The 20,743-nt window shown below is 34.9% G+C and overlaps 1 protein-coding gene across 5 annotated transcripts in view; it reads left to right on the top strand.

Moving 5' to 3' along the window:
* The window catches only part of COL24A1 (collagen type XXIV alpha 1 chain), a 395,660-nt gene that overhangs the window by 175,898 nt on the left and 199,019 nt on the right, over positions 1–20,743 (top strand). For all 5 annotated transcript variants that reach the window (XR_006383188.1, XM_044238615.1, XM_044238616.1 and 2 more), the window contains one exon: positions 1,998–2,042. Coding sequence is in view for 4 of the 5 variants with exons in the window: in XM_044238615.1 (XP_044094550.1) it covers positions 1,998–2,042 (45 nt within the window). In the remaining variant the exon portion in view is untranslated. The remainder of the gene's footprint in view (positions 1–1,997; positions 2,043–20,743) is intronic.

Here is a 20,743-nt window from a genome sequence, read left to right as displayed (position 1 = left end):
TTATATCTATATCTTTATTTGGATAGATATGCAGTTTAATAAAGAATTGCTAAATTTGTGGTGAGATATAAAATAAACCACAGTTTTGGGGGCTGTCCATTTCACTGGACAGAATTCTACAAGTTAATATTATAAATTCACCATCTATCTACATCTATATCTATATCTATATCTATATCTGTATATAGAGAGATATATATTTTTTCTTTTCCCTACCAAGTCTGGGTCTTTTTTTTTTTTTCCCCCAATTTATTTATTTTCAGAAAAACAGTATTCATTATTTTTTCACCACACCCAGTGCTCCATGCAAGCTGTGCCCTCTATAATACCCACCACCTGGTACCCCAACCTCCCACCCCCCCGCCACTTCAAACCCCTCAGATTGTTTTTCAGAGTCCATAGTCTCTCATGGTTCACCTCCCCTTCCAATTTACCCAAATTCCCTACTACTCTCTAACGCCCCTTGTCCTCCATGCTATTGGTTATGCTCCACAAATGAGTGAAACCATATGATAATTGACTCTCTCTGCTTGACTGATTTCACTCAGCATAATCTCTTCCAGTCCCGTCCATGTTGCTACAAAAGTTGGATATTCGTCCTTTCTGATGGAGGCATAAGTCTGGGTCTTTTAAGCAATTATATAGTGATTCTAAGTACATTCCCTAGAAAATCACTAGGTGACCTTCACCACTTTATGTCATTGAAAGAATGCAGCATGTACTTTTTTGCCTTGTTTCCAAGTTCTGTGTGACTTTTAAACACCAACAAATATAAGGTAATGCACTGGTTTTATAGGGGCAACACTAAGGTCTAAAGGAAACTAGCTTATAAGAATTGGTGATTTATACGAATTTAAAACTTTAGGAAAAGATGAAAAATTTTATAGCATTATAGCTCAGTTTCTTAAAGTTAGAAGTCATCATTTATAGTAAACTATTTCTGTGATCCTAGAATCTAAGAAACAGATGAACAATATCTTTTGAGGTAAATTAACAAAGGAAGACGAACTAAACTATTTTATGATGTGTCAGCCTGTCTCTGTGGCTGCAGTTATCCCGGGGAAATATGTATAGCTGACTCTCAAGTTATACATAAAAATGGAAACACAGTATTTATAAACAGAAATCTTAATTCTGCTTGACTAAGATTAATCACTGTACTGCCAGATATCTCTAAACAAACCCACCTGTGAGCTACCATCCAGTCAAACTTGCCAGAAACTGAATCTCAGTCCTAGTGACATCCTGCCTTTTTTCTAGAATCACCCGAGATTTGAGATTTGTTCCCCAGAGGATGAACAGATCTTTACTGTTCAGCTCCTTGTATTTGTCCCTGAAATTTTAGTCTTGGTGTATCACATAGCTATTAACTAGAACTGGTGTTCCCTTCGGGGAACCTGGCATTCCTGGGGGGAGCACTTGGGAGTTGGTTACGGGTCATACCACCTTTTACAGAACCCTAGGATCTCTCTTCTCTTCCTAGGCCTGGGGAAATACTCCTCTCTATCTTGTTGCCCTCAAAGACCAAATCACCTCCTACCTTCAGCTCTCTGAAAACTAAAGCAGGAATGCAGATAATCTGCAAGCAATTTCTGCTTTCTGCCTGTTAACCCAAACCTCCCCTAAGACTATAAATTCAAAACAGCCCATCTCCCTTGGAATTTTAAAGGAGTGTTGGGAAAGGAGGGGAAAATGCAAGAAAATTAGTAATCTATATATCATTCTGACCCCAGTTTTCTTAAAAAAAACTATCTAGTGAATTGTCAAAAACTAGGATTTAAAAGTCATAAACAGAAGAGTGTCACTTAAGAAAATAGCAGGAAGACTATGTTCCACAGAAATACTGTAACAGAGTTTTGAATAACTGAGGTTTTCTTTGCTGCTTTTTTTTTTTTTTTGGAATTTGACTAATTACATTAAATGAAAATAGAAACAATGTCATGAGTGATCTTGTTTGAAAATAATCACTTTTACAGCTTTGTATTATTTATTAATAGGGAGAAGTAGGAGATCAAGGAAACATTGGAAAGATTGGTGAAACAGTAAGCTTATTTTATGCTCTTTTATTTTTACCATCATCTGTAAGCCTCTTTAGGAGTCATGTTAACCATCATCTGTGCTTAATAAAATTCACAAAAAAAAAAATTCTTAGCTTCTACAAATTTAAAGTTACTTGTGATGTGACAAATCTACTGTATGGGAGAAATGAAGGGAAATAGAGTTACTGATATTTTTGTCTAATATAAATTATATTTGTAATACCAGGAGCATTCTTGTTTCTAATATTTGGTCTTTAATTTTAGTTCTGACAATTTCAATCTAAATTTGATCTTAAGATTTTTCATTGTTAAAAAGCTATTACTTGCCAAGCCATAAAATAGTTAGTAAGCTTGAAAATCTTTTTCTTTAGATTTGAAAGATCAAGCTAAGAGGTGAAGTATTAGAAAACATATTATAATTTCTTTGCTCATAAAAAGTTTGACTTGTTTAAGTTTACATTTCTGTGCAAGTAGGAGGCTTTGTGTTGTACTTGAGTCAGATATATTAGAAGTAATTTTATTTTCTGTGCTGGGAAAAACCAGCTAAAATATTTTCTAACAAATGAACCCATATAGCATATATAAAGTGGTGAATTCCACTGATGCAAGGCAAGTGAATTTATTTACAAAGTGTGCTGGGTTATCACAAAGCAAACGGTACCATTTATTAGGTTAAATCTATAAATTCTATTCCTTCTAACCTATCTTATGACTTAAAAATAAACGTTTCTTAAAAATTGCTTACAAAATTAAGTAATCAAAGAATTGTTTTTCCTGGTCTTGTGATAAAACAGCAATACATTTCTGATATTTTTATTAATCCTTAATAAAAGTAAGGAGAGAATCCATTTAGCCTTAAAAGATCATTGTCATATCAATTAATCCTTAATAACTAGAAGGAGAATTTTTTGTTGTTTTTAACTGAGAAGGGTAATTCCGGTGGAACATTTACATCAATTAGATTATCCAAGAATTTTTCTCAAATACAATTATAACTCATATTTTTCTAAGATCATTCAAAGAGAGTAAATTCTGCCATTTCTGAGTGACAAACTGCTAAGAAATATATACAAACTAGAATTAATAGCCAAAGTTAAAATATCAGTCTTCTTTTTTTTTTTTTTTTTAAAGATATTTATTTATTTATTTATTTATTTATTTGAGTGAGAGTGAGCAAGGCACGAGCAGGAGAGACAGAAAGAATGGGAGAGAGAATCTGAAGCCGACTTAGTGCTGAACCCAGAGCCTGGTGTGAGGCTTGATCTCACAATTCTGAGGTCAGGATCTGAGCTGAAACCAAGAGTCGGTCACTTAACTGACTATGCCTCCCAGGCACCCCAAGAGCATTTTTTCTTAACATAACCTCGTATGTTAAACTTCCAAGTGTTATTTACTTAGCAGTATTGGACTGGTTCCGCACAGTGTAAGAACCCAGTGTCTAAGGTGGAAATGGACTGTGTTGGCAGATAGTGGATTTCTGTTATTAGTGGGAAATGAGCATTTATTGAGCATTTATTTGTTATGTGCCCGGCATAATGCAAAGTGATGTTTAATACTGTGGCATTGCATTTAATTCTCAAACAATTTTCAAAGACACATTTTGTTATTCCAGTTTTTGAAATAAGGAAACTGAAGCACAGTAAGTAACCTGTTCAAAGTTACACAGCTAATAAATTCTGGAGTTGAGATTTTAAACCTAAGATCCAAACTCAAAATCTAAATCTCAAAATCCAAAGCATAATACCCCACCTTTATTGAGGTATAACTGACAAAGTTATAAGATATTTAAAGTGTATGTGATGATTTAAGGATCCGCCACCATCAAGTCATTTAATATAGCTGATGATGTTTACTGTTAACTAGCAGCCACTTGGACTACAAGTTGTAGAGAGATTTCAGGCATCAAATATATTATCAAACAAGAGGGCCTTTTCATCTTTGAGGTTCCATCTTTCTCATTCAGGATGGGAGACTTAAAAAAAAAAAAACTTCAGTGATGATATTGAGTTAATTTAAAATATATAAAATACCTAAAGAATATTTTATTTACTATTATTTTATTATTATATTATGTTTTTATTTCATGTTATTAATTTCAAAATCTTAGAAATATAGTTCATTTAATCTAGAGTTCTCTTAAAACAAAACTTATGAGATAGGAAGATAGGATCACACTTCCTGACATCAGCCTTATAATTTGCGGATATCTAAGATCAGTATTTGCATAGCTAGTTTTTACTTTTCCCAAACTTTTTGTACATCTTTTAATTGACTTTGCCAGACCTCCTCCAGCTTTGTGTCTTTCTAGATCTATACAAATTAGAACCCAGTTTGTGATACAGCGTGCCCAGCACAGCAGCCCAATCTATATTTCATGTCTGTAGACTTTTTACATTCATTTGCTGCAGGCAAGTAAGTAATTTCTGTAAATGTGCCCTAAGAAGTCTGTAATTCCAAATGATGCCCCTCATCTTCTGCACTCTAGCATACTATTTTTTTTTTTTTATGAACAAATCTGGAATTAGCTTACCTTAATAGCCAGTCCTCTTTGTCTTTAACTCTCCAGGCTGAAATATTTGAAGAGATATACAAGAGAAAAGAATCTAATTTTTTAGTATAGATCAAGAGATCAGAACTAGGATCATGGATAGACATTGTAAGGGGACAGCTTACTTTGTAGGCAAAAATATTTTAGTAGAATTTCTAACACTCAGACTCTCCCATGGAGTGATTCAACACCTCATTCTTAGACAGTTTGGATGATTTTCTTCAATCATTTATTCAGCAGAAATTATATTCATATGATCCTTCATAAAATTTATAGTTTGTTGGAGGTTTGACAAATTTTAAATAAATCACTGCATAAAGAAATACATAGTTATAAGCTGTGATATATTCTATAAAGGAAAAGTTTAAAGGACTGTGACAGAGTTTCCAAATTTAGATCAGAAAACGAGAGGTCTGTTTTGAGGAAATGACATACGAGTTATAACCATAAGGCATGGTATGATCTGGCTAGAGAAGAGTAGGGAGAAAGAGCATTCCTGGAATATGCAATATAGCAGACTTAAAACCTTTGGACTTACCTTGCTTCAGAGAAATTACTTAATTTCTCTGAATATATCTCTAAATATCCTCTAAATAAATATTTCTCAACAGTAAAAGGATAAAAATAATAACTATTTCATGGAGTTTCTTGTGAGGATTAGACATGGTAATGTCCTTAAAGCACTTATCACAGAGCCAATCATGTAGTTAAAAACTCGAGAAGTGTTAGCTATAATGGTGGTGGTGTTGGTTATTGTTATATGGAAAAGCATTTGGCTGTCTTAGGAACTGAAAGAAAGCCAGTGTGGATAGACCTTGGTGAGCCAAGGGAAAAGCAAAGTGAGGGGCTATTAGTAAAGGAGGCAGGAGCCAATTCTTTCGGGGCCATGTTTATTGCTTTGGACTTGATCCTGAATTAGATGGAAAATCATTGAAGTATTCTATGTAAGTCAATGACAGGATTTAATTTGTGTTTCACAGTCATGCTGGTGGCAATGGATTGGTAAGTTGGAACATGGTTATGAGGAGCAGAGTAGAAGAGGGTAACCACTTAGAATGCTATTGTGGTAGCCTAAATGAGAAAGAAAGTTGACTTGGGCCAGGGCAATGGCAGTGGATATAAGAGAAATGGACGCATATGAGATATATTTGAGGAGATAATTTGCACATAGGCTGCAAAAAAAGGGAAGGATCCTCATCAGTCCCTAGCATATAGTAGGCCTTTGATAACTATTTATGATTGATGAGGCATATTCGGGAAGCATAAGGAATTAGTATATATGATGTCTAAGGATAATTCCAATTCTAAGAATCTAGGAAGCTTTTCTAAGAATTTAAATGTTTCTAGTCTTCCTCTTACCTGCCAATTTGGCTTCTTTTCTCTGGATCTCCTCCAGTTTCATTATGTCCTCCTGCTGTTATAGCAAACAGAACTAGACTAAATATTTTAGAGGCAATGGTTCCACAACCTTCTTCATGAAGGGGATAATAACTTCTATTTCCTTTATTCCTGAGATAATCAAAACCATGTAGGCCTTTTCCTGTAGAAAAACAAACCAAACAAAACAAAAACAAAAATAGAAAACCTGGGATGTCTTTGGAAAACGATTGGCAGTGACCCCCAGGATTCTTTTCTGGTTTGTTATTTTGAATATAAAATTTGGAATATTTTTTTCATAAGGTGACTACATGAAGTTTCAGTTGCAACTTTTCTACTTGAAGATATTATTAAGTGTCCTTTAGTCTGGCATATTGATTTACCTCCTAAAGTAGAACTCAACGACTTGATTTTACATCATTTATTCCTTAATTTATCAATTTAGCATTATTTCATAAGCCATCTACTGTGTCCTCTCTGTTTTTCTGCCTGCCCTCTGGTGTGCTAGTGTATAGTAAATGACTGAGGAGCAGAAAGGAAGAGGAAGAGGAAAGGCCATGGATAATCCTCAAAATCAGGTATTCCACTTCTCATTACAAAACCTTTAGAATCATAGAGCTTCCAATAGCTGATTCTAAGTTGGTTTATACCAGTTCCTTCAAGAGCAAATAGAGGTGTGGAATCAGAGGAGGAAATGAAAGGAAGGAAATCTATTTTTTGGAGATATCTCGTTTAATCTTGAAACAACCCTAGTAAGATAAAGCTTATTGACATTTTGGGAGTGAGGAAATTGAAATTTATTGAAGTGTTCAAATTCATACAGTTAGTAAGCAGTGGATGTGGGTTTCATATCTGAATTTTCTATTTCCTGTTCTAAGCTTCTTTTAGCTACATCAAAAATCACTTATCCTGCCTTTATTTTCTATAAGCTGGCCTATTATCTTGTTCTCTCTTTTTATTTTATATTTTATTTTATCTGTGTTGTTAACAGTGTTATGTTAGTGTCAGGTATACAATATAGTGATTCAGCAGTTCCAAGTTTTACTCAGTGCTCATCAAGATAAGTGTACTCCTAATCCCTTTCACTCATTTCACCCATCTCCCACTGACCTCCCCTCTGGTAGCCTTTGATTGTTCTCTATTGTTAAGTCTGTCTCTGGTTTGTCTCTCTTTTTTTCCCCTTTGTTCATTTTTTTTTTCTTAAGTTGCACATATGAATGGAGTCATATGGTATTGGCCTTTTCTCTGACTGACTTATTTCGCTAGCATGATACTGTCTAACTCCATCCGTGTTGTTGCAAATGATAAGATTTCATTCTTTTTATGGCTGAGTAATATTCCATTGTAGATATATACCACCTCTTCTTTATACATTCATCTATCAGTAGACATAAGGGCAGCTTCCGTAATTTGGCTGTTGTAATTGATGGGGCAGTAAACATAGGGTACTTTTGAGTTAGTGTTTTGTATTCTTTGGAAATACCTAGTAGTGTGATCACTGGATTATAGGATGGTTCTATCTTTACTTTTTTTGAGGAACCTCCATACTGTCTTCCACAGTAGCTGTTCTAGATTGCAATCTCACCAGCAGTGCATGAAGATTCCTTTTTCTCCACATCCTCACCAACACTTGTTGTTTCTTGTGTTTTGTATTTAACCATTCTGACAGGTGTGAGGTAATAGCTCTTTCTAGTTTTAATTTGCATTTCTCTGATGGTGAGTGCTATTGAGCATCTTTTCATGTGTCTTTTGGCCATCTGGTTGTCTTCCTTGGAGAAATGTCTGTTCATGACTTCTATCCTTTTTAAAATTTGACTATTTGGGTTTTTGGTGTTGAGTTGTATAATTATATATTTTTGGATACTAACCCTTTATTGGATATGTCATTTGCAAATATCTTCTTCCATTCAGTAGACTGTTGTTTAGATTTGTTGATTATTTCCTTTGCTGTGCAGAAGCTTTTTATATTGATATAGCCCAATAGTTTATGTTTGCTTTTGTTACCCTTGCCTTAGGAGACATTTCTAGAAAAAATTCTCTACTGCTGATATCTGAGAAATTACTGCCTGTGTTCTCTTCTAAGATTTTTATGTTTTCAGGCCTCACATTTAGGTCTTTAATCCATTTTGAGTTTGTTTTTGTGTATGGTGTAAGAAGGTTGTTCAGTTTCATTCTTTTGCAAGTACCTGTCCAGTTTTCTCAACACCATTTGTTGAAGGGACTGTCTTTTTCATATTGCATGTTCTTGCCTCCTTTGTCAAAGATTAGTTAACTACACAATTATTGGTTTATTTCTGGATTTTTTAGTCTGTCCTATTGATCTATGTGTCTGTTATTATGCTAGTACCATGCTGTTTTGACTACTACAGATTTGTAATACAACTTGAAGTCCAGAATTGTGATCTCTCCAGTTCCGTTTTTGTTTCTTAAGACTGCTTTGGCTCTTTGGAGTTTTTTGTGGATCCATACAAATTTTAGGATTGTTTGGTTTAGTTCTGTGAAAAATACTGTTGGTATTTTGATAGGGATTGCCTTAAATGATTGCTTTTGCTTAGTATAGACATTTTAACAATATTTGTTCTTCCAATCTATGAATATGGAACATCTTTCCATTTGTTTGTGTTGTCTTCAATTTTTTCATCAGTGTTTCATAGTTCTTAGAGTACAGATCTTTCACCTCTTTGTTTAAGTTTATTCCTAGCTATTTTATTATTTTTGGTACAATTGTAAATGAGATTGCTTCTTAATTTTTCCTTCTGCTGCTTCATTATTACTGTATAGAAATGCAATGAATTTCTGTACATTGATTTTGTATCCTGCAACCTTACCAAATTCATTTATCAGTTCTACTAATTTTTTGGTGGAGTCATTCTGGTTTTCTATATATATAATATAATGTCATTTCCAAATAGTGAAAGTTTTATTTCTTCTTTACCAATCTGGATGTCTTTTGTTCCTTTTTTGTCTGATTTCTATGGCTGGGACTTCCAATACGACATTGAATAACAATGGTAAGAGTGAACATCCTTGTCTTAGTCCTGACCTTAGGGAAAAAAAGCTCTCAGTTTTTCCTCATCGAGTTTGATGTTAGCTGTGGGTTGTTCTTATAAGGCCTTATTATGTTGAGGTATTGTCCCTCTAAACCTACTTTGTTAAGGGTTTTTATCATGAATGGATCTTGTATTTTGTCAAATGTTTTTCTTGCATCTACTGAAATGATCATATGCTTCTGCTCTTTTCTCTTATTGATGTGATGTATCACGTTGATTGATTTGTGAATACTGAACCACCATTGCAACCTGGGAATAAATCCTACTTGATAGTGGTGAATGATTTTTTTAATGTATTGTTAGGTTCAGTTTGCCTAAGATTTTGCCAAGGATATTTGCATCTGTGTTCATCAGAGTTATTGGCCTGTAGTTCCCTTTTTTGGTGGTGTCTTTATATGCTTTTGGTATCAGGGATGCTGGTCTCATAGAATGAATTTGAAGTTTTTTTTTCCTTTTCTATTCTTTGGAGAAATTTGAGAACAGGTATTAGCTTTGCTTAAATGTTTAATGAAATTCATCTGTGAAGCCATCTGGTACTGGACTTTTGTTTGTTGGAAGTGTTTTGATTACTAATTCAATTTAATTGCTGATAATCAGTCTGTTCAAATTTGCTATTTCTGCTTCAGTTTTGGTAGGTTATATGTTTCTATGAATTTTTCCATCTCTTCCAGGTTGTCCAATTTGTTGGCATATAATTTTCATAATGTTCTGTTACAATCCTTCATATTTCTGTGGTGTTTCTTATTATTTCTTCTCTTTCATTCTGATTTTATTTGACTCCTTTCTTTCTCTCTCTTTTGTGTGTGTGTGAGTCTGATTAAAGTTTTATCAATTTTCTTAAACTTTTCAAAGAACCAGCTCTTGTTTTCATTGATCTGTTTTATTGTTTTTTTAGTTCCTGTATCATTTATTTCTGCTCTGAGCTTTATTATTTTCTACTTTCTGCTGGTTTAGGGTTTTGTTTGTTCTTTTTGTGGCTCTTTAGGTGTAAGTTTAGGTTGTTTATTTGAGATGCTTTTTGCTCTTTGAGTAGGCCTGTATAAATTTCCCTCTTAGAATGGCTTTTAGAGTATCTCAAAGATTTTGGACCATTGTGTTTTCATTTTTCTCCATGTAATTTTTGATTTCTCCAGTTTTATGGTTGACTCATTCTTTGAGCATATTCTTTAAACTCCATATATTTATGCTCTTTCCAGACTTTTTCTAGAAAGAAGTTCTAGTTTCATAGCATTGGGGTCAGAAAAGATGCATGGTATGACTTCAATCTTTTTTAATTTGTTGAGACTTGTTTTATGGCCTAATATTTGATCTATTCTGGAAAATGTTCTCTGTGTGATCTTGAAAAGAATGTGTATTCTGTTGTTTCAGGATGGAATGTTCTGACTCTATCTGTTAAATCGGATCTGGTCTGGTGTGTGATTTCTTTCCTTCACCTCAGGGCAGTAGTCACTTTGAAGTGGTCCTGGCCCCTGAGGGAGCTATTTGTATGCTGCCAGACTTGTAGCACTACTTTGGACAGGCTTGTGAGTGTATTGGCAGGGACTTGCTGCCACTGCTGGAACCAACCAGGTTGGTGTGGGGCACACAGTTTTAGCATGGTGTCCGCCAGTCTGCTTGAAAAATGAGACCTGCTGCTGCAGTCGCTGGGACTGGGACTGGCCTGGGTTGATCCACAAAGTGCACTGGTCAGGAGACATGGTGTTGGCAAGGTTTGCGCTGGTCTTCTAGGGGAAGGGACTGCTGCTGGGATACTTGGGCAAGGGTGACTGAAAAGGGCAGATCTGCTGAAGCCCCACCTGCTGAAGGGATGGGGCTTGGTGTAAGCTATTAGGTAGTAAATTTTGGCACTGTGCTGATTCCCACAGGTGGCTGTGTGTTTATGCTGGGGGGGTGGGGGTGGGGCGGGGGATGGAGACAGTGCCTGCCAGCTCCTTTGTTTCTAGATGGTCTTCCTGTGATCCCTGTCCTTAGACGCTCTCCAAAATGCGTAAACTACTCTCCTGCTTACATGTCCCAAGGCATCTTTCAAACTGCTGCTTCAGTGCTGTACCTGTGAGGGCTGTTTGTCCTGTGATCTCTTTAAGGATGGGATTTAGTTTCCCCTTACCCTCTGGGTTCTCCCAGAGCTGAGCCCACCAATTTTTAAAATTCCAGGTTTTAAAACCAGCTGGTTATAAGAACTCATAAAATTTGGTCCCTCTCACTTTCAAAGCCAAAGTTTATGGGGATTCATCTTCTCCATGCAGGCTCCCTTGTGTGACAGTCTTTTCACCACCAACCCCCCATGCCTCCAGTTCCCTCCCCTACTCCATGGACTGCCAGTTTTTTGTTCCCCATTGTTGGGGACACTGTTGCCCTTTGTACCCTCTCTGATGTGGCCTCTTCTTTACGTTTAGTTGTGGAGTTTGATCTGCAGTCTTCGGGTCATTTTCCAGGTTATTTACAATATGAGTGCTACCTAATTGTATACGTGGAAGAGATGAGTTTAGGGTCCTCTAACTCTGCTGTCTTCCCATCCTACTCTAGTTATTTTGTCTTTTAAATGGAAACTTGGGAATCAATAGATTCAGAAATGAGTAAAATAAAATTTTACTTTATAATCTCTTAGGTCAAGCTGGCAACTAAATTTTAAAATATTGTCAAATGTTATTAATTTCTGAGAATTATTAAAACATAATTTAATATATTTACAATGGAATCAGGAAAGATTTTGAAAGATCTGGAAGAAAATATTTAAGAAGTGCTCATCGAAAAACTTGATTTAATACAGTGATGAGTTTTGTTGCTCTCTGCTATTACCATAAAATTATTCTCAAACTTCATACAAGTTTATTTTATTCGTAACTTCCATTTCTTCTTTCATTAAAAGGAGTATGCTACTTTAGATGGACTTACCTAAATCGTAAAAAGTGACTCATATTTTCTTGAGGAAAAGTCCCAGAACAAAGTAAAACTCTATCAAACTGACCTTATAGGGTCTCTGTAGTCTCAGTGCTTTTATCTTAAAATTGTCATCTATCCCTTTCTGTTTCCAAGCTGCACACAGCATACCTGTGGGACAGCTACAAAGCTGTTGTATGTCTCCTACATGGCAGGGAGAGGTAATTTTTCTCAGAATGGAAAGTTACACAAAATTTATATCTACCATACATACAATCATGAAAAGGATATTTACTTGAATATAATAAAAATACATACTATTTATTGAAAATCTGACATTTCAGATACTTTGTATATGTTATATCATTTAATCCTCACACAGGCTCTACGAAATAAAAAATCACTTCTCTTTTCTACAAAAGAAAACGTGTTTCAGAGAAGTTAAGAAATTTAGCACCCTGCTTCCTCTTAAACAATGAGAGGAAGATTCCCAATCGTTTTTCTAATGAATACATATTGTCTTGTTGTTACTATATAAAGTTAGAAATTATGGGGTCCCAAATACCACATTATCCTTTGAGGAAGAGTCTCAAAAACATAGATATACCGAAATTATTATGTTTCAGGACCATATATTTGACATTTATCATCTTTGAACTGTATAAATAGCAACACTTACTGGATTAAGAAGCCACAGCAAATTAATTTCACAGTAGTATTAAGTCCACTAAGCTATAGAAAATTAGAAAGAAAAAAAAAGAAAATTAGAAAACATAAATCAGTGAAATCAAAAGGGAATACACACAAAATGTATGAACATACCAGAGGATATGAACAGAGAAAACAGAGAAGGTATATGACATTACAATTCTAGGCAAATTGAAGAGAAGTGAGTTTTTAAAACAGTTCTCTGTTCAGCGTTCTCTGAAAACCAGGTGTAGGTAACTCCAAGGTGAGCTATTACTTCATAAATGAGATGCCAGTAGTGTTTTTTTTAAAGATTTATTTATTTATTTTAGAGAGAATATAGAGTAGGGTGTGTGTGTGGCGGATTGAGACAGAGGAAGAGAGAGAGAATCCCAAACAGACTTCATGTTGAGTGCAGAACCTGATGTGGGACTTGACCTCACAGCCCTGAGATCATGATCTGAGCTGAAATCAGAAGTTCAACACTTAACTGACTGAGCTATCCAGTCCCCCTGAGATCAATAGTTTTTAAATCACAAATACAGGAGATTTTTCTAAGAGAATGGAGTCAGCAAATTTCTAGGAGAATTTTAAATGTTTATAAAGGTGGAAGGATTTCTGAATCCTTTGGGCTATAAAATACACCATTTTTTCGACATTTATGAGATCTCTTTGTAAAAAGAAAAATAAATTAGTAGGAAAATAACAAATACTCTATTAAATGTGGTCCTACAGAGCTTTTTTCTGGAGCTATGAAAGTTGAAGTATATGGAAAAATGAAGATTATAAAAATTTGTTCGTGTTGCAAACGCAAGTGTCCTAGAGGTAGACCAAGATTAAAGCACATATAAAGTGGTTATTAAAGGGGAAACTAACAAAAATGAAAAAAAAATCACATGATAATAAAATAAAAGTAAAAGTAAAAATTTCTTTCTGTGGGAAAAATGAATGATACACAGAATACTGTGCTATAAGCTAAAAACACAGAAGTTCTTGAAAGCCCATCATATCTTAGAAAAATAAAGGTTTATATACTTTATATTAAGTATGTATGTATATATATATATATATAGAGAGAGAGAGAGAGCTTACTAAATATACATCTAGTGACAGGTAAAAAGTAAAATATTCTGGGACAAGATCCAACATTTATGGATTAACGTAGGGAACAAGGTATTTATCATATACATCATATTAAAGAGTAATAAACAAGAAAACCCTTCTTATTCTAATGAAGTTTCCAGATTACCCAAATGAAATAGCAATACACTGCTTCAAAGTAATCAAATAGAAGAGAGACTAAAATGGAAGTTTGTGCTTCCAAACACAAACAATAACATTAGTCCTTTTCACATGTAAGCATTTAGTGTGCTACTGCCTGGGGGCTGATAGTATTCTGACTAAGGAAACATAAACTTGATCACTTTATGTATTTTAGAATTGATTTTAAAAAATAATAATTTTTAAAGTATTTTATTTATTTATTTGGCAGAGATAGAGAACACAAGCAGGGAGAATGGCAGGCAGGCAGAGAAGCAGATCCCCCCACTGAGCAGAGAGCCTGATGTGGGGTTCCATCCCAGGACCCTGGGATCATGATCTGAGCTGAACACAGGGTGACTCAGGCACCCTAGAAGATAATCTTTTAAAAAAATAAATAAATAAAAATTGTTTTCATGCCTATCATAAGGATATATATGTTGATAACAAACCCCCGGCTTTTTTTGGCTAAAAACATGTTACTGTTTTCTCAGTTAGATATAACTACAATGTGGTAATCACAATTTTTGAGGAAATGGCAGCTCTAAATTTCTATATAGAAGGGGTGTGGGGCAGCACTTTGGTTGGAAGGGAGTGCTAAAGGACTTCCCTTGAAGTTATGTTTGCATAAAAACTGCACTATCTGGGGGGCACCTAGGTGGTTCAGTCAGTTAAGCATCTGCCTTGGTTGGGCTCATGTCATGATCCTGGGGTTCTGCGATCTTGCCAGGCATTGGGAGAGTCCCCACTCAGCAGGGAATCTGCTACTTCCTTCCCCCTGCTTGTGCTATCTCTCTCTGTGTATCAAATAAATAAAATATTTTATAAAAATATACTCTTTTAATTTATTAGGAGTGTACTATTTTATTTTTTGTAGATATTACACTTCAATAAATATAGACTTCTAATGATGTGTTTATGTTCAGAATTTATAAGATAGAGAATACGTTTTTTATTCATGTCAAAGAATGGACCGAACTGATAGAAATAAGGGTAGGAACTAGGGTAAAGGGGTTGCCCTGGGCTACCTGTAGGCACTGCGGCTCTGACAGAAGCCAAAGGCAGTTTTGAATCTAAGAGAAAGGCTAGTGAAAAAATTTTATGGTTCTGATCTTTAAAAAAAATGCATAAGTTCTACATAAACAATGCAGACTTTTCTGTAAAAGGCCAGATATTACATATTTTAGACTTTCAGGCCATATCATCTCTATTACAGCTACACAACTCTCTCTGCAGTTGCATTACAAAAACTCTCCTAGACAGTATTTAAATGAATGACTCTGGCTGTGTTCCCAATAAAACCTTATTTACAAAAATAGTGGAAAAGGGGCACCTACTGGCTCAGTCAGTTAAGCGTTTGCCTTCGGCTCAGGTCATGATCCCAGGACCCTGGGATCAGTGCTAGTTGGGTTCCCTGCTCAGCAGGGAGTCTGCTTCTCCCCACTCCCTCTACCTTTCCACCCCCACCCCCATGTGTGCTCTCTCTCTCGCTCTCTCTCAAATAAATAAATATTTTTAAAAACAGTGGAAAAAAAAAAAAGAAGAAGAAGAAATAACAGGCAGAATTTGGCCTACAGGCTCTAGTTTGCCTTTACTTTCACAGAAAGTTACACTTTATTTGGGATATACCAGTCTTTATTAAATGAATCTGCCATATGCATTTCTGCTTCATTACTCTTTTGTTATTGATAAAAAAGCACTAAATGTGAATGTGATTTCTTCAAATCAAAAAGCAGATTAAACTAGCAGATGTGTTGTGTTGCTATCATGCACTGATTTTGTGTACTAAGTGCTAACATAGTGAATGAATTTGCATTTATATGTAGACCATATGTACATCCAAAGTACTCTAGTTAATTCATATTTTTCTGTTCTCCTCAAGAAACACTTAAGAATCTTATCTGGAAGTATTTCCCAGGAACAAAGAAATCTGCTTTTTATGTGCACAAGTTCATTGGCAACATTTTTTGGAACATTATACATGTATTTTTGAAGTTCTGCTCTGAGTCAAAGGATTTCCATATATTAAGTTTTAGTGAGTTTTTCTTTCATTACTTTGGGAAAAGTTCTAAGAAATGTCATTAGGCTTCTATTTCCCATTAGGTTGAGATATTTCACATTTGCATTCTATCTTCTGTTTATGAAACATCTCTTTTTTTTCATCAATTCAACAAAACAGCCTGAGCAGGAACATCACAGCATTTTTGTTCAAAAAGATACATGTTTAATACTCTTCTTTTGACCATAGCAAAAATAATTAAGTGAAATCATGATTTTATTTTTAACCATAAATACAGCCAACTTTGTGTCTTATAGAAAACTTTTTATAACTATATAACTTTTCTGTATCTTCACTTCCAGATAGAAAGATCATAGCTGCTGAAATAGTCTTAAACACTTGGTTTTGTGAGGGTTGGCTTTTTTTTTTTTCTGATTAATGAGTTTTGAAAAAATTCTCTGTCAAAACCTATGTTTCTTTGCTGTGTTGATTACATCGTTAGCAATAAAATCAGTTTTGTCACTGAACTCTGGAAAGACCTAGATGATACAAGCTCCTCCAAAATTGCTACGGGGTGGGACATAATAGGTTTTAAGGGGGAAGTGAGTCTGTAGAAGCCTTAAGAAAATAGATCATAAGAATTTTTCAACCTCACTGTTAAGACCTCCTACAATATATCCTTCATCTATTCTTATAGTTGTTATTTCTCACACCTCCCAGTTTGCTAGACCAAACTGGGAATTCAATGTTCCTTAAAAGGAACCCACTTATTTTTGCCTTTGTTCAGATTGTTTCTGTCACCTCTAAAGGCCTTCATTTTCTCATTTCCATTGTCTGCCTAACATTAACTCTCAACACCCCTCTCAAATCATCTGCTCTATCAGGAAATCTTTTCTGGTATCCCCCCTCAAAGTTAGATTCAGTACCTTTCTTTGTTAAACCTTTCAGTGCTTTATCTATGTTATCATGGTCCTTAGCTTATTTTGCTTTATATCACAGTTACTTTTTTATGTGAATTATCTATATAGAAAACTGCTTCCCACAGCAATGAACACATGCCTAATACATTTTACATTGGCAATAGTATATGTTTTACATGATGGAATAAATTAATTTCATTTACATGTGTTTTAGATGAAATTTACATGAAATAAATTAAGAATGAAAGGTAATTTTTCTAATTTATTTGCTACTGGCTGCATCTTAAGAGGACTTTTGTGTGCTTGAGCAAAGTCTGGAAGTGTGACATATTCTTGTGAGACAGTCTGAATAAGGAGGGACATTTCAATGGGAAGAGCAGCATGAGAATAAAATATATGGAGGCATGCCTGGGTGGCTCAGTGGGTTAAGCCGCTGCCTTCGGCTCAGGTCATGATCTCAGGGTCCTGGGATCGAGTCCCACATCGGGCTCTCTGCTCAGCAGGGAGCCTGCTTCCTCCTCTCTCTCTCTGCCTGCCTCTCTATCTACTTGTATCTCTCTGTGTAAATAAATAAATAAAAAATCTTAAAAAAAAATATATGGAGGCATGAAATATTTGCAGTGTTTGCAAAACTATATTATAAGCAGTTCAGAGTGGCTGGAAAGAGGTAAGGCACGAGTGGTCACAACTCACCTGGCTATGACTTACTTGTAATGTCTTTCCTGTCTTTTCTGGTTCACAAATACCTACTGTTCTTCTACAAGTCAGTTCAAGTTTCACCTCCTCTAAACCTTGATTGCTTTATCCTCAATACCGTATACATACTTCTATCATAATTTTTTGTTCTTATTTATTTACATGACTTTCCAGGTTTAGATTAAGTTCTTTAAACACCAGAATTGGTGGAGCAAAGCCTAAATGTGAAGTGTAACTTATATTTAAGAAATAAACAATAGATGAAGATAAATCCAAAAGCTTTCTCTGATCTGTAGTTTCCTTTAAAGTTAAAAATTGTACCTTAGACTAATTGGATTCAAATCTATACTCACCACCTCTCCTTCCAAACCCATTCAGATCCCTCCTCTCAGCATTTTCTCTTTCTTTTTCTCGAGGTCTTCTAATTCTTTATATTATCAAAGATCATTTACAATCTCCAGTAATAAAATGTTCTATTATATCAGTTCATTTTTTCAACTTTATTGAGGTGTAATCGACAAATAACATTGTAAGATATATGAAGTGTAAAATGTGATGTTTAATATACATGTACATTGCGAAAGAAATCCCCCATAGAGTTACTTAACACATCCATCACCTTACATATTCACCTTTTATATGTATGTGAAAACATTTAAGTTCTACTTTCTTAGGAAATGTCAATTTTACAAAACATTGTTTCCAACTGTAGTCACAGTGATATACATTGGGTCCTCAAGTCTTATTCATCTCATAGCTGTGCTATATATCACATTTTCTTTATCCATTCATATAGTGACAGACATTTAGTTTGTTTCTATACACTGCCTATTGTAAATAATGCCTTTATGATCATGGGAGTACAGATATCTCTTCAAGATAATAGTTCATTTCCTTTGGATATATACTGGGAATTAGAATTGCTAGGTCATATGGTAGTTGTATTTTCAATTTCCTGAAGAATTTCTGTACTGTTTTCCATAGCACTGTACAAGTTTCTATTCCCACCAATGGCATAAAACAGTTCCCCTTTCTTTATATCCTTGCTAACATTTGTTATCATTTGTCTTTTTTTACAGTAGCCATTCTAACAGGTGGGAGGAGGTATCTCATCCTGGTTGAGGTTTCCATTTGCCTGATGGGTAGTGCAGCTGAGCATCTTTATGTACCAGAAGGTTATTTTTATATCTTCTTTGGGAAAATGTCTATTCAAATTCTTTGCCCATCTTATTATTTTTTAAATTTATTTTTTATATTTTTAACGATTTTATATATTTTAGAGATAGAGAGGGGGGACGAGCAGAGGGAGAGGAACAAGCAGACTGTGCACTGAGCACAGAACCCAACATGGGGATCAATCCCACGACCCTGAGATCATGACCTGAGCCAAAATCAAGAGTTGGTTGTTTAATGAGCTAAGCCACCCAAGCACCCCTTTGCCCATTTTAAAATTGGGTTGTTTGTTTATTTATTTATTACTGTTGATTTGTATGAATTCCTTATATACTCTGGATAGTAACCCCTTATCAGATGTGTGGTTCTCCCATTCTGCTTTTCATTTTGTTGATGCTTACCTTTGCTATGGAGAAACTTTTTAGTTTGATATGGTCCTATTTGTTTATTTTTGCTTTTGCTGTGAAAAACATATTGCCATGAACAATGTCAAGGGGCTACCCTGTCTATGTGTGTTCTTTTAGGGGTTTTATGGTTTCGTGTCTTATATTTAATCTTTAATCCATTTTGAGTTGATTTTTGTGTATGATATAAGATAAGGGTTCAGTTTCATTCTTTGCCTGTGGCTATCCAGTTTTCCAAACACCAGTTATTGAAGAAACTGTCCTTTCCCTATTGATTGGCTTGGCTTAAATTAATAGACTGTATATGCATGGGTTTATTTCTAGACTCTCTATTCTGATCCATTGGCCTGTGTGACTTTTTATTCCCATACCATACTGTTATTATCACAGCTTTGTAATATAATTTGAAATCAAGGAAGTATGCTACTTCCACCCTTGTTCTTTCTCAAGATTTCTTTGGCTCTTTGGGGTCTTCTGAAGTTCTATACAGATTTTAGGATTATTTTATCTATTTCTGTAAAAAATGCCATTGGAATCTTGACAGAAATTTCATTGAATCTGCAGATTGCTTTAGGTAATGTGGACATTTTAACAATATTAAATCTTCCAGTCCATGAACACAGGATATTTTATTTGTGTCTTTTTCAGTTTCTTTCATCAATGTCTTTAGTTTTCAGGATGCAGGTCTTTTACATTCTCGGTTCAGTTTATCCCTATTTTATTTTTGATAAAAATAAATATCATATGATATGAATATCATATGACCAGCATGGTGGTAGACATGGCCACCTCACTAGCCTTTTTGGAGAAAGTCGGGAGTTATGAGGAACCTAAGAATTCACATGTGAGTTTTGTAAAATTGCTTCACCTTCTCAAACAGGCAGTGAGGCCATCATTAGGCTTCAATATTTTCAGCACAATGCTATTATGTTTATCATTAGCGCAGTAAATGTTCAAGGACCTTTTTTTTTAATGCAGAAAAAAAGAGTTTTCTACTTGTAGGGTTCTAGTGAAATTACTAATTTACTCAGCATATTCTACAATGTAACGAAACCAAAACCATGGTCTGTAAGAGTTAATACTAGAAGAGTTAGTGAGCAACATTATACCACATACAGAATGAGGCAAGAATAAGCCAATCACTTAATGAGGTCAAAATGAAATAGGATAGATACTCAGAACTAGCAGGAATAAATGGTGCAAGAAAGACATGACGAATGTGACCCAGTACAATTTCATTGTGGCAAATGGTATCTTCACTTTTCAGGAGGGCTTTTCAGGTCTGTTTTTTGTTTGTTTGTTTGTTTTGCAGCATATCTTAAAAATGTTCTCCTACACCTGTGCCCTAAGAATATCATAGGTGTCAATCAAATGGTCTTGCAAAGAACCATTGTCCAACCAGTTCACAGACAAATTTCTCTGATCTCCACTTTTCCTTCCTTATTTTTTAATAATTTAAATAGGAGAGTAAAGATCATCACATTTATATATATATAAGTAAACTATGTGATCTTCCAAGTTTCAGTCTTTTAATTAAGAATCCAGCATCTGAAATTCCTGGGGAATTTCAGGAATGGTGGAATAAGAGGATTCTAAGCTCACCTCACCTCATGGATATAACTAGATAACACCAACATCAAACCCAGAAAATGACCCAAAGATAGGTAGAGCAGACTCTCCCTAGCCACATGTAAAGAAGAGGCCACATTG

Source organism: Neovison vison, chromosome 2, assembly GCF_020171115.1.
Source record: "Neovison vison isolate M4711 chromosome 2, ASM_NN_V1, whole genome shotgun sequence".
In the NCBI taxonomy this organism is placed as follows: Eukaryota; Metazoa; Chordata; class Mammalia; order Carnivora; family Mustelidae; genus Neogale; species Neogale vison.
This window is presented reverse-complemented; position numbering and strand designations above follow the sequence as displayed.